The sequence below is a fragment of the Coregonus clupeaformis genome, chromosome 17 (assembly GCF_020615455.1).
Source record: "Coregonus clupeaformis isolate EN_2021a chromosome 17, ASM2061545v1, whole genome shotgun sequence".
NCBI lineage: Eukaryota > Metazoa > Chordata > Actinopteri > Salmoniformes > Salmonidae > Coregonus > Coregonus clupeaformis.
The window spans coordinates 68,910,302-68,923,941 of record NC_059208.1 but is presented as its reverse complement, the minus strand read 5'-3'; the positions used below and the strand labels follow the sequence as shown (position 1 = coordinate 68,923,941).

The window sequence follows — 13,640 nt, the reverse complement described above, 5'->3', positions numbered from 1 at the left end:
CAACCCTGGGTCCTCCTCTCCCCTAACATTCCTGCACACATGAATCATTCCGACTCCTGGCTTCTAGAAGGCATTTCCTGCCCGTCTCTCTCTCTCTCTCTTTCTCTCTCTCTCTCTCTCTCTCTCTCTCTCTCTCTCTCTCTCTCTCTCTCTCTCTCTCTCTCTCTCTCTCTCTCTCTCTCTCTCTCTCTCTCTCTCTCTCTCTCTCTCTCTCTCTCTCTCTCTCTCTCTCTCTCTCTCTCTCTCTCTCATCAGTGATTCCTCTGCTGAAAGCTGGGCAGGAACCTGGCTGAGCTTTGATTTGGACCCAGAGGGGATGAAGAGGAGGAGGAAGAGGATGAGCAGCTCAACACAGGACCCTGGCAAATCAGGACGTGGGGCTGTCTCCTAGACCTGGGATGTGTCCCAAATTGCACCCTATTCCCTATATAGCACACTACTTTTAACCAGAGGCCTATGGGATGCCCATTTGAGAAGGAGACCCGGTCCTAGGGTCTGATGTAGCTGACTGCCTGCACCATCCATCCATCTATCCATCCATCCATCATCTATCCCTCCATCCATCTATACATCTATCCAGCTATCCATCCAGTCCTAAGGGTGTGCTGTGTTGTGTTAAGGTTGAACAATACATTTTCTCTCATGCAGACATGAGCATGCTTCCTTATTTTCATTTCATTTTCAGAGACCACTGAACACAGAACATCACAGCTTTTTGGACAACGACGGAGAATATGAAGTTTTACTTTTCTTTTTGAATAAAACAATAACAGCAGTCAGCAAGTCAAAGTGTAAGTGAATTGATGGCATAAACGTTACAATATGGGAACATGAAATGGCATTCATAAACTGTACAACGGTTAAACTTTCCCTCCCTTCTAGAATCTTCTCTTATGCTAAATCTAGTGTATACATACATATTACATTCTGTCAGTTGAGCAGAACCTGAAAACAATCAAAGCAGTTCCTTAGAAGTAAAAAAAGAAGGAGCATTCTTCTAGTAAATCTTCTCTTCATGTTATATACAGCACGTTGAAACATACTTTACATTACAGATCACTTCACAAAGTTCACAAACAGAGAGTCAGTCCGGTGGGGGGTTTGGGGTGCGGCTGCACTTCACTGAGACAGCGTCACATCTCAGGGCAGGGAGAGGACTGCCTGGGGAGTCCTAGTCGGCTCTGTGTGTGTGTTGGCTGCAGTGTGTGTGTGTGTTTGTGTGTGTGTATGTGTGTGTCTCTGAATGTCGCAGTGTGTGACCTCCTTCATCTTCTGCCCCCCTCTCAGATCATAGCTCTTATCACCAGCTGACCTTTGACCTGGTGGAGTGAGGAACTCTGCTCCGCCGCTAGGCTCTGATTGGACAGGGACAGGGATTCGTCCTCGCTGTCGATTGGCTCCTCTTTGACCTTTATGACCCCCAGGCGGTGGTGGGCCTCTACGATGGAGGACAGCTCCCCGAGAGAGCCGTTGCTGCCACTGCTGCTGCTGGAGCTCAGGGTGTGTTTCTGGATCACGCCACCAGGGGGCATCCTGTCCTCCTGCATGTCCATCCTCTCATCCTCCATTCTCCGAGTGTTGTCCTCCTCCTCCTCCTCTGACTCCTGCAGGTGTGGGTTGACCAGGGAGCTGGGCTGACGGAGCTGCTCGATGGACTTGGACAGCAGCTGCAGAGAGGTACAGCATCAGAGGTGATTTAGTTCTAATGCTCAACAGACAGATGAATGATTATTTCACAATTCATCATTACGTTTTATTATGAGTTTGACCTAGCCAGTAGAGAGTAGAGTGTTCTGTGCAAAGCAGCACAAGTCAAATTCATCCAACATAACACTTAATTTCCCCATAAATAAGGCTACACAGAGAATGCAGTTGCTGGTGCTGGCTCCTCAAGAGCATGCCCCAGACAGCACTATGAGGCGCCGCTACGGGTTTTCATGTCTCAACATCTATTCAAGCTTTATTTGTTAGACAACAGAAAGTGGAGCAATCACTTAAACACCTTAACCCTTGACAGCTGGTAAGATAGCGCAAACACTTTGGCTTAAGAATGTAGGCCTGGTATAAATATCTCTCCGGCAGAGAATTAGCCTCTTTATCTTGGTATTAGGCAACGCTTTTTAAACCTCCCTCTTTTTAAACCATCCTCTCTAAGCTCTTGTAAATGTCCATTAGTGATTAGTGGCCCCTATTGTTGCAGGTAAAACCTTACAAAATGCCAACCTTGCAAAACAATCCTGCGCCATAGTCCATAGTGCTACTGTTATTCCTACCTGGTGCTGCTACTGCTAGCACTATTGCTACTGCTGCTACTGTTACCACTACCGCTAATGCTAACGCTACTACTGCTACTGTTACCACTGCCGCTAACGCTAACGCTACTACTTCTACTGCTGCTGCTGCTACTGCTACTGCTACTGCTATTACTATTGCTACCACAACTACTACTACTACTGCTACTACTATTACTATTGCTACCACTACTACTACTACTACTGCTACTGCTGCTACTACTACTACTACCACTACTACTACTACTGCTACCACTACTACTACTACTACTACCACTACTACTACTACTACTACTGCTACTACTGCTACCACTACTACTACTACTACTACTACTAATACTACTGCTACTACTGCTACTACTACTACCGCTACTACTGCTACTATTGCTACTGCTACTACTACTACTGCTACTATTACTACTGTTACTGCTACTGCTGTAAATTAATTGGGCCAATGGCTAAGAGCCTTCTAAATAAACACAGAGCTCATCCCTGATTAGTGGACATTTATAACCTCCTCTTAGTGAGAGAGGTGCTTTGGTCTAAAGGATCTACTGTCATTGACCTGAGTGCTCACAGCAGGGGCAATACAGTAGCTAGGGTTATTTGTTTAGATAACCATCTACCCCTTCCTCCGGTCAATCAAATACACCTTCAAGCTCAAGGAATGCTTGCGCATAGCTACAAATAATGCAAAACCTAATTTGAGTCACTGCATTCTTTTTAAATTTGTATATTGATTGCGAGGGACTACAATCCGAACCAAGGAAGTGTTTTAAACAGCATATGGCATCATTAAAAAGTTTGACTGGCGGGACTTAAACTGTGTAGTTAGGGGACCTTTGAGGCCCTCCTTCCTTGTTAGTTTTAAGTGAGAGTTGCACGTCTTGTAGCTCTCCGATTCCCATGGCTGTTTGAGGGCTAGTGCATTGGGACGGATAAGTGTGAGAGCAACACAATGCTGCCTTTCACTGTGTCTCTCTGTCTGTCTCTCTGTCTGTCCACCACCTCATCCACTCACTTCCTGTTGCTGAATAATTGCGCTCTGCCAATGGCGAGGTCACCACGGCCTGCTCACAGAAACACAAATATTGCCACAGAGGAACAAAAGCATGTATTCTGGGGCCTTTTTTCCATCATTTGAACTTGGCTGAATTGAATTTCACAGGGTTTGCATGCGAATGCCACTGATGCCTTAAGCTATGATAACAGAATTAGTGCTTTGGGAAGCATTTCTTCCCCTATTTGAAGTCAGGCTCAACTTGTTTACTTAGCAGAAATAGCACAGGGAGACTGAGCTGGGTGGAAGGGCTCTGTAAACACAAAGCAGCTACCACAGATACTTTGATGAGGCTAAATATAGCCTCGGAATATGTGTGTATAAACCAATTAAATTAAACTCCTCACTGGGCACACACTTGTTGAATCAACGTTGTTTCCACGTCATTTCAATGTAATAACGTGGAATATTCGTTGAATTGACGTCTGTGCCCAGTGGGTCTCTAACTGTCAGTGGCAGGAATCACATCGGCATATTCCACCATGAGCCACCTTGAGTCAACCAATCCTCTCTGGTGATTTCAATGTATATGTTGCATGTATTATTTACAGCCGATTTGGGGTCAAGTTACTCTCTGGGGATTTTAGTGTACAGCAAAAGTACAGTAAAGGTCAGTCCAGTTACCTTATTGATGTGGATCAGTTTTGTTTTTTAGATCATAATGAACGACAGGGGGGACCTGATCCTAGATACGCACTCCTACTCTGAGAGGCTTTATGAATAAAGGATCTGCTGCTGGTACTGTTTCTTACCTTATTGATGTGGATCTGCTGTTGGTACTGTTTCTGCTTCTCCAGGAAGTGCTGGTGTTGCTGCTGGATGACCAGCTGAGCCAGGGTGCTCTGGGGCAGAGGGGCTGACTGGGTCCGGTTCAGGGGCCGGTGCTTGGGCAACTTGGGCCTGCTGTTGGCGGAGGGCCTGTCCTTCATGGCCAGGGGGGAGTGGGGGTGGGCGGGCATGGAGCCTTGACCTGGAGGGGCGAGACGGCGGCACTAAGATTCTACTTTCTAAATCTACAGTAATTCCAACTAATTTAATTAATGATCTTTATGACCACTTCTTCAACTAATTATAAGCAATATTTAATAATTCAATATCTCTCCCATTCAAAGTGGTGTAATTATATAGCCTAGTAACCTGGTCAGACTGTAGTCTTGGACAAAAAGTTCCACTGTGATATTCCATTGAGTATGCTTTTTAGTCCAAGACTAGGCTTAATCAATGTCCGGGAAACGGGCCCTACATCTAGGTTTAAGTCTGTCTCAGTGTAAGGATAAGGACTCACCAGAGGAGGAGAGGATCTTCTGCCGTCTCATCTGTTCCTTCTGGAGGAGGTGTTGGAGCAGGGCCTGATGGCTGGGGGACACCTTGGTCTCCATGGAGGTCACTGTGGGCATGGGCACAGGCCCCAGGAGCTGCCCTGGTAAACCATGCCTGACCTCCCCAGTCTTCTCCTTCAGCCCAATGGCAGCCTGGGAGAACACAGAGACACACAGAGCAGGGGCTTAGAATTAGAACTGGGGACCAAAGTTCTCAGAATATAATGGTGGCTCTATGCATTCTATTACGTTTTCATTTTTTTTGTCATTTTGTGCAATCAGGTTTTTTTCTGCATTATTGGGCAGCAACACTTGAAATAATTTTGTTTTCGACAATCACTTCTTCAAATGGTTACACTCTTTCTATCCAGCTGATGTACCAGACAGGTCTCAATGTAAGGAATGTGTCAGGGAGCTAAAAGTGATGTATCATGCACTGCTTTGGCCCTTATCTGGACTGGAGCTAGCTGTACTCGAGCGGGTGGGCAGCGGGCAGCAGGCCGCTGGGACGTTTTAAAAAGCTGTGATTAATGAGGTCATAGAGAGAGATAAGAGGAAGCCTGACACCAGACTCTTAACAACAATATTTATCTAAGGGGAATAAAATAATCTGGGGTTAAAGGTCGCTGTCCTGCTGCCATATGTATAATCCTGACAGCCACTGATGCCAAGTCTTTCAACAGCCATACCAGGCAGAGAACGTCTCTCAGACTACACTTCCCTTTGTTTTTCAGGGAAAACCTGACTTTGTTATCTAAGAATCTAGGAAATTGTCAGGTGAAACTTAATTTGAACCACCTGGCTATGTATTACAAAAGTGGTTCAATTGAAAGTGTTACAGAATGTTGTTCTACAAAGTAAAGACTAGTTGATATCTATCTACATAACAAATGAGAAATCCTCTCTCTAATAGCCTGTGTTTGAGAGAAGGTGTAAAAGCTAGCCAGCTAGCTAACCAGGATCAGGTCATGGTGGCTGGTTGAACTAGCTAGCCAGGATCAGGTCATGGTGGCTGGTTGTACTAGCTAGCCAGGATCAGGTCATGGTGGCTGCTTGTACTAGCTATCCAGGATCAGGACCAGGTCATGGTGGCTGGTTGTACTAGCTAACCAGGAACAGGTCATGGTAGCTGGTTGTACTAGTTAGCCAGGATCAGGTCATGGTGGCTGCTTGTACTAGCTATCCAGGATCAGGACCAGGTCATGGTGGCTGGTTGTACTAGCTAACCAGGATCAGGTCATGGTAGCTGGTTGTACTAGCTAGCCAGGATCAGGTCATGGTGGCTGGTTGTACTAGCTAGCCAGGATCAGGTCATGGTGGCTGGTTGTACTAGCTAGCCAGGATCAGGTCATGGTCGCTGGTTGTACTAGCTAGCCAGGATCAGGTCATGGTGGCTGGTTGTACTAGCTAACCAGGATCAGGTCATGGTGGCTGGTTGTACTAGCTAACCAGGATCAGGTCATGCTAGCTGGTTGTACTAGCTAACCAGGATCAGGTCATGGTGGCTGGTTGTACTAGCTAGCCAGGATCAGGTCATGGTGGCTAGTGGTACTCACACTGATCTGGGAGGAGGTGGCGGAGAGGCCCAGGGTGATGTTTGGTAAGGAGGGAGACGTGTACAAGCTCAGAAGGTTGGACATGGAGCCCTCTGGACGGAATAACCTGGGCTGTGATGGCCAGCGCTGAAATTACAGGAAAGAGAGAGAGGGAGAGATAGAGAATGCGAGAGAGAGAGAGAGAGAGAGAGAGAGAGAGAGAGAGAGAGAGAGATTTAGAAAATCTGACTATGGAACATTTCAAAGATCAACAAGAGCGCTGTAATAAATGTTAATGCACTCTGACGGAGAAGGTTCCGGCTCCCAGCAGTACAGCAGAAAGAGCTTTTACTGACGGATGATATAAAGGAGCAGTGGCGGCTCCTGAAAAAATTCTCAGGGGGGGCAATTTTTCTGATGATTTAGGTGACCTACACACATTTTAAAAAAGATATGTCCAGCAACAACATGAAGACAGGGGCAGCATATAAGTCAATACTGATATACACATTACTTGCTTCAAAAAGGCCTCATGGTTGAATTGGAAATATGTGCACCTGAGCAAGCAGGAGCTTTTGATAGAGGCTACTGAAAACATTGATGCAAGTTATTGGTAATAAGAAATTTTTATAGACTTCCATATTCTGCCCTCTTGTATATATTTGTGAAAATGAACAGTGATAGACATTTTGCCTGAAAACAGAATTTGAAAATAATTTCTAGAAAAGGTAAACACAGCTATCTGTATGGCTTTGTAAATATGAACAACCATATTCTGGCCAATTGTATAGATTTGTAAAAAAATTGTTTACTTTTTTTTAAATGAAAAATAACTATTTTAAACAACATCAACTGTGAACTGATTTGGGCGTGTGTGTGTTAAAGAGACAGACAGGGAGGGACAAAGAGAGAGAGAGGCTACATTACTTGTACTGAAACTGTTCTCTTCTCTCTTTCAATGCAGCAAAGCGGTCAATGACTTTCTCATTGAAATCAGGCATGCTGAGGACTAGTTTACTAGTTACTTTTTAGCTTGCTGCATGATCAAATTCAGCTGATGCGCATAGCAATGCACGTAATGGCCATTCTTGAAATGCTCACGCACCTTTTGCCTTCTCTCGCCTCATCACACTGGCTCCATCGTAAGCTTGCGCAATGAGTTTGACTTTCACGTCGTCGGCAAAAGACCGTTCAGTCTCTCCAAAAGCACACTGGCGATTGAGACTGAGGTTAATTCCGAGATGGGAAGGAACTCAAAAAAGCGCTCCTGCACTTTGTGGTTGTCTCTTTGATGTGAACTTCTTTCAAAGAGACAATCGAGTTGCACTGAACGCTATAGCCATCTTGACAGTAGTACGTGAATTGATTGATGCTGCTACCCGCTATTTTCTTAGTTACGTTCATGGTTACGTTACGTATGACGAAAGCGCGTAAGTGCAAGCCCTCAGAAACCCATAGAGATTGTATTGAAAGCTCTGAAATTTGAAAAAAAAATATTTTACATTAGAGGCTATGAGAGACTTCTGGGCGATTTTCAACCTGACTGAAATCGCCCCAAAACGGGCGGGGACATTTGAAGCACGACTTTAGCCTGATTGGACATTTAGTGGCTGGCAGATCAGACGTGAACACTGAACTACTGTTGCCGTGATATAATTGATTAGAAAAAAAATCCCTTCCTTTTCCCGTTTGGCAGTGCGTCGCCCATATCGGCCTATTGAACACACCGCCCATGTAAAGGAGAGACACTTAAAAGTGTGTCATCAAATGTAGGATATCTCTGAAGACAACATGATCAGGTATCGTTTAGCATCACATCCCCCCCATCCACCACAAACTACCCTTCTCTTCCAAAGACCCCTGTACCCCGTCCCTGGTCCTCCAGTCCTCCAGCCACAGGCCCCACCCTCCTCAGGCTATTCTTTCTCCCAGAGAACATCAGTGTAGCTGGGGCATGCTTCCTGTACCCAGCAGGGCCAGCAGAGAAGCCTAGCAGCATGTGGTTCTGGAAGGGCCGTGTTTATCCTTCCAACCCCCTCTAGTATTCAGTGACCTGTACAGGGATATCCGGCCTGTATTCCACCCCAGGGACCCGTTCCCTCTGAAAAAGGATACCTAATGTAACGGTGCACAAACATGACTTGCTTTTGCAACAGGCATGAGGCCTTCGGTTAGCCCCCGCCAGTTAGCCCCCACTAACAGTCCCACCACAGTGATTTTCATGAGAGAAAGAGTCTCAGCTTTGGGCCGATACAATAGCAATCCTGTGTGTTTATGTTGTTAGCATGTGGGTGGGTGTCTTTGGCTACCAGCGCCTGGGATATCAATTAAGCTCCACGGTCCCCCCTCCTACCCAATGGCAGGCCTGTTACTCCCCTCTCTATGTCACTGGAGGTCCCTGAGAGAGTAAACATCGCTGGTTAAAGAAAACACAGCTGCTCTGTTAAATATGGTTCGGAGATGTATCATATCTGCCACCCGCTATAATGCAGTGTTTTGTGAGGCTGAGGTCCTAGGAGAGCCCCTGCCCTCGGCTAGTCACTGAGTCATGAATCTTGTGGGGAACGCCTCAGAAGGAAGGGAAGAACTCACAGACAGGGCTGTAGTCAGGCAGCTCAGTGACAGATATCCTATGACACACCAACAGAACGCTTAGCTTGGATTCTTTTAGACAGTTTTTGGATTGTTTTTGGATTCATTTTATTTATTTGAATATTTGGATTCTTTGTTAGCGTAGAGAGTAGCTAAATAGCTTGCACGATACGTGTTGAGCAAGGAAAAAATTCAAGGGGTGTGAAAATTGTGATTCGAGATACTGGAGGATAAATTCTTTACCACAAAACAGTAGGGAAACACACAGTGATCCAAGATGGTTTCTGCTCTGAGAATTTATAGAGATTGAAAACGAAAATACTGCTGCCAATATTGCCTCACCTTAAGAGTTCATGCCATGGATATGCAAATGCTTTGCATGTCACCCTTTATAAAAAAATATTTAAAAAAAACAAGAAGAAAAAGAAAAAGGAAAATAAATAGTAAGTAGAAAGAAACAAGTCGTTTTAGTAAAGCAGGTGGGTATTACGTATGTAGACATTATGGGAGAGCTGTGTCTCTTTATTTCTACTGGACTGTGACAGACTGAACGGTTATAGACAGACGGAGGGGACAACTGGCTGTTTTCATAGCTGAACACACACACACACAGGCAGGCAGACAAACACCCCGTGTGAGACATGACTTAAGAAGTTAGATTTTCACCATTCAAATTATTTATCTTGAACCCACTTGAATCAATTAAAAGTCACTGTAGTGTGTGGAGGAGAAATACGAGTGGGTCTGGCTACTGTGCTTTAGCTTCTGCTTTGGTTGCTCTTAGGGGTTTAGGCCAGGTCACTGTAAAGCACTTTGTGACAACTGCTGATGTAAAAAGGGCTTTATAAAATAAAATGGATTGATTGATGGTCTGGGTCCGTACCTCAGTTTTTGTGGTGGTGGGGAGAGAGGAGGGCCCGTTCTCGGCCCCCAGGGCGCTGGAGGCTCCGACGGGAGAGCTGGGTCCTGAGCCTGGGGCACTGTTAGTGGCTGTAGAGTCTGTAGAGAGGACAGAGATATAGACTGTTAGTGGCTGTAGAGTCTGTAGAGAGGACAGAGATAGAGACTGTTAGTGGCTGTAGAGTCTGTGAAGAGGACAGGTAATAGAGACTGTTAGTGGCTGTAGAGTCTGTGAAGAGGACAGGTAATAGAGACTGTTAGTGGCTGTAGAGTCTGTAGAGAGGACAGGGATAATGTTAGTGGCTGTAGAGTCTGTGAAGAGGACAGGGATAATGTTAGTGGCTGTAGAGTTTGTGAAGAGGACAGGGATAATGTTAGTGGCTGTAGAGTCTGTAGAGAGGACAGAGATAGAGACTGTTAGTGGCTGTAGAGTCTGTAGAGAGGACAGGGATAATGTTAGTGGCTGTAGAGTCTGTGAAGAGGACAGGGATAATGTTAGTGGCTGTAGAGTCTGTAGAGAGGACAGGGATAATGTTAGTGGCTGTAGAGTCTGTAGAGAGGACAGGGATAATGTTAGTGGCTGTAGATTCTGTAGAGAGGACAGAGATAGAGACTGTTAGTGGCTGTAGAGTCTGTAGAGAGGACAGAGATAGAGACTGTTAGTGGCTGTAGAGTCTGTAGAGAGGACAGGGATAATGTTAGTGGCTGTAGAGTCTGTGAAGAGGACAGGGATAATGTTAGTGGCTGTAGAGTCTGTGAAGAGGACAGGGATAATGTTAGTGGCTGTAGAGTCTGTAGAGAGGACAGGGATAATGTTAGTGGCTGTAGAGTCTGTGAAGAGGACAGGGATAATGTTAGTGGCTGTAGAGTCTGTAGAGAGGACAGGGATAATGTTAGTGGCTGTAGAGTCTGTAGAGAGGACAGGGATAATGTTAGTGGCTGTAGATTCTGTAGAGAGGACAGAGATAGAGACTGTTAGTGGCTGTAGAGTCTGTAGAGAGGACAGAGATAGAGACTGTTAGTGGCTGTAGAGTCTGTAGAGAGGACAGGGATAATGTTAGTGGCTGTAGAGTCTGTAGAGAGGACAGGGATAAAGTTAGTGGCTGTAGAGTCTGTGAAGAGGACAGGGATAATGTTAGTGGCTGTAGAGTCTGTGAAGAGGACAGGGATAATGTTAGTGGCTGTAGAGTCTGTGAAGAGGACAGGGATAATGTTAGTGGCTGTGGAGTCTGTGAAGAGGACAGGGATAATGTTAGTGGCTGTAGAGTCTGTAGAGAGGACAGGGATAATGTTAGTGGCTGTAGAGTCTGTGAAGAGGACAGGGATAATGTTAGTGGCTGTAGAGTCTGTGAAGAGGACAGAGATCATGTTAGCGGCTGTAGAGTCTGTGAAGAGGACAGGGATAATGTTAGTGGCTGTAGAGTCTGTGAAGAGGACAGGGATCATGTTAGTGGCTGTAGAGTCTGTGAAGAGGACAGGGATCATGTTAGTGGCTGTAGAGTCTGTGAAGAGGACAGGGATAATGTTAGTGGCTGTAGAGTCTGTAGAGATGACAGGGATAATGTTAGTGGCTGTAGAGTCTGTGAAGTGGACAGGGATAATGTTAGTGGCTGTAGAGTCTGTAGAGATGACAGGGATAATGTTAGTGGCTGTAGAGTCTGTGAAGTGGACAGGGATAATGTTAGTGGCTGTAGAGTCTGTGAAGAGGACAGGTGACAGAGATAAAGGATCGACAGGGATACAAGCTCATAACACCATAAAGTGTCCTTATGGCTGCACCATCACAGTGATCTCTGTCAGCTGTCTCTGTCATTACAGAGTTATTCCACAGCAGACCTGCTTACCTACTGTATGTGTTGGCAAAATGCCTCTTTTTAATTAGAACATACTAATTTCTACAATATAAAAAGGTGGCTCAATCAACAACAAGTCTTAAAATGACATTAATTTAGTCATTTATTTTGTGATTCGTACCCATCATTTCCAGGGCCCTCTTCTTGTAGGGGGTCATGACGTTGCTGTCTTTCCTCTTCAGCAGTGGACTACTCCTCCTCTCTGCTACCTTCTGCTTCAGTCTAGACTTCACCTTCAAGTTGGGCTCTGAGGCTGGAGGAGGACAGAGAGAGGAGGGAGAGAGGGGATGGTTTAGTAAGACTCAGGCTGGAGGAGGGAGAGAGAGAGAGAGAGAAAGAGAGTTGCTTTGGCAATGTTAACACGTTTCCCATGCCAATAAAGCCCTTAAATTGAATTTAATTGAGAGAGTGAGAGAGAGAGACAGAGAGAGAGAGAGAGAGAGAGAGAGAGAGAGAGAGAGAGAGAGAGAGAGAGAGAGAGAGAGGACAGTTCAGTAAGACTCTCAGGCTGAAGGAGGAGGAGAGAGAGAGAGAGAGAGAGAGAGAGAGAGAGAGAGAGAGAGAGAGAGAGAGAGAGAGAGAGAGAGAGAGAGAGAGAGAGAGAGAGAGAGGAGAGGAGAGGAGAGAGAGAGAGAGAGGAGAGATAGAGTGAGGAGATAGAGAGAGAGGTTTAGTAAGACTGAGGCTGGAGGAGGAGAGAGAGAGAGAGAGAGAGAGAGAGAGAGAGAGAGAGAGAGAGAGAGAGAGAGGAGAGGAGAGAGAGAGAGAGGTTTAGTAAGACTGAGGCTGGAGGAGGAGAGAGAGAGAGAGAGAGAGAGAGAGAGAGAGAGAGAGAGAGAGAGAGAGAGTATGGTTTAGTATGGTTCATCAAGTCCTTAGTAGTATACTCCATTTACTATATCTATTTATATGGCTGTAGTGGTTGGTGTTGGTGGCCACTGTCACTAACAGAAGACAGCCACCAATCAGCTTGAGTTCCCTCAAAGAAAGGTTTACCAGTGGGAGGGAGATTTATGCCGTACTGTAGCTCACGCTTGACAGGATTCAAAGATGGTTTTGATACATTATAGACCAGGACAGAATTACACATACTCTCCGTATCTTTAAACACAGTTGTAAAAATGGGGAACAACTCAGCAAGGTTATAATAGTACTCCTGTCAAAGTTGTAATACTTTTAAACATGGAAGAAGTACAGACACAGTTCTGGTGGTTTCCCTTCAACCAGATGACACCATTTCATTTCAGAGAGAACATTCTGAGTCCAGATTGGGCCCATTTCCACCTCATCTGGTCGAAATTAGGTTGAGCAACACACAGGGTCTCTCTAAGTGAAGTGGTCGCTACCTGCTGCCCTGGTGACCACAGCCTGATACAGTAGCAGCAGTTAAACTAACACAAAAACATGGCAGATGTTTCAGCTACGTTCCCCACACCATCCCCACACTCCTAATGCAAACCAGAGATAGCACCCCAAACACACACACACTCCCAAGTCACTCGACAACGTGTCCGAGGCTAAACTAATCCAGACCCACTTTTAGATGAAGTCCTAATGGACAGCTTCTGTTTGAGAGAAATATGAAGAAAGTCAAGTAGTGACGGAGAGTAGAGAAGTTGAGAGAGTGACTACTGGTCGGCTACCAAGGAGAAGGCAACATGAGAAATAACATGAATTGAAGTCTGTGTAACCAAGCCAAACGATCAGCTCCTACTATCGGAAATAAAAAGTAAATATCTCAGTCAAATATCTATCTAGCATCACACAGTACAGACTGCCACTGAGTGTGTTTATATGACTATGGGTTGTTGTTTGTCTGAGTGTTGTTGAGGCGTGGTGATGGTGATGATGATGAGATCCTGTCAAGCCCTGAGGAGACAGAGTCAGTCAGCAGGCCAGCTCAGCCCAGCTCCACTCACACTTTGTCCCAAATGGCATCCTATTCCCTATTTAGTGCACTAATTTTGACCAGAGCCCTACGGCCTTAATAAGGAATACTGAGGGTGCTATTTGGGATGCATCCATGGCCCAGGCTCTGAGACCTCTCTCTCTCTCTCTCTCTCTCTCTCTCTCTCTCTCTCTCTCTCTCT

General features: G+C 45.5%; 1 protein-coding gene across 7 annotated transcripts in view; it reads right to left on the bottom strand.

Annotated features, from left to right (window-relative positions):
* Nucleotides 1-728: 728 nt before the first annotated feature.
* The window catches only part of LOC121586940 (histone deacetylase 9-B), a 154,972-nt gene continuing 142,060 nt past the window's right edge, over nucleotides 729-13,640 (bottom strand). For all 7 annotated transcript variants that reach the window (XM_045226472.1, XM_045226473.1, XM_045226474.1 and 4 more), the window contains 6 exons: nucleotides 11,672-11,803; nucleotides 9,681-9,796; nucleotides 6,227-6,352; nucleotides 4,637-4,823; nucleotides 4,104-4,321; nucleotides 729-1,667 (listed from right to left, as the gene is read on the bottom strand). In XM_045226472.1, the coding sequence (XP_045082407.1) occupies nucleotides 1,284-1,667; nucleotides 4,104-4,321; nucleotides 4,637-4,823; nucleotides 6,227-6,352; nucleotides 9,681-9,796; nucleotides 11,672-11,803 (1,163 nt within the window). In that variant the 3' untranslated portion in view covers nucleotides 729-1,283. The remainder of the gene's footprint in view (nucleotides 1,668-4,103; nucleotides 4,322-4,636; nucleotides 4,824-6,226; nucleotides 6,353-9,680; nucleotides 9,797-11,671; nucleotides 11,804-13,640) is intronic.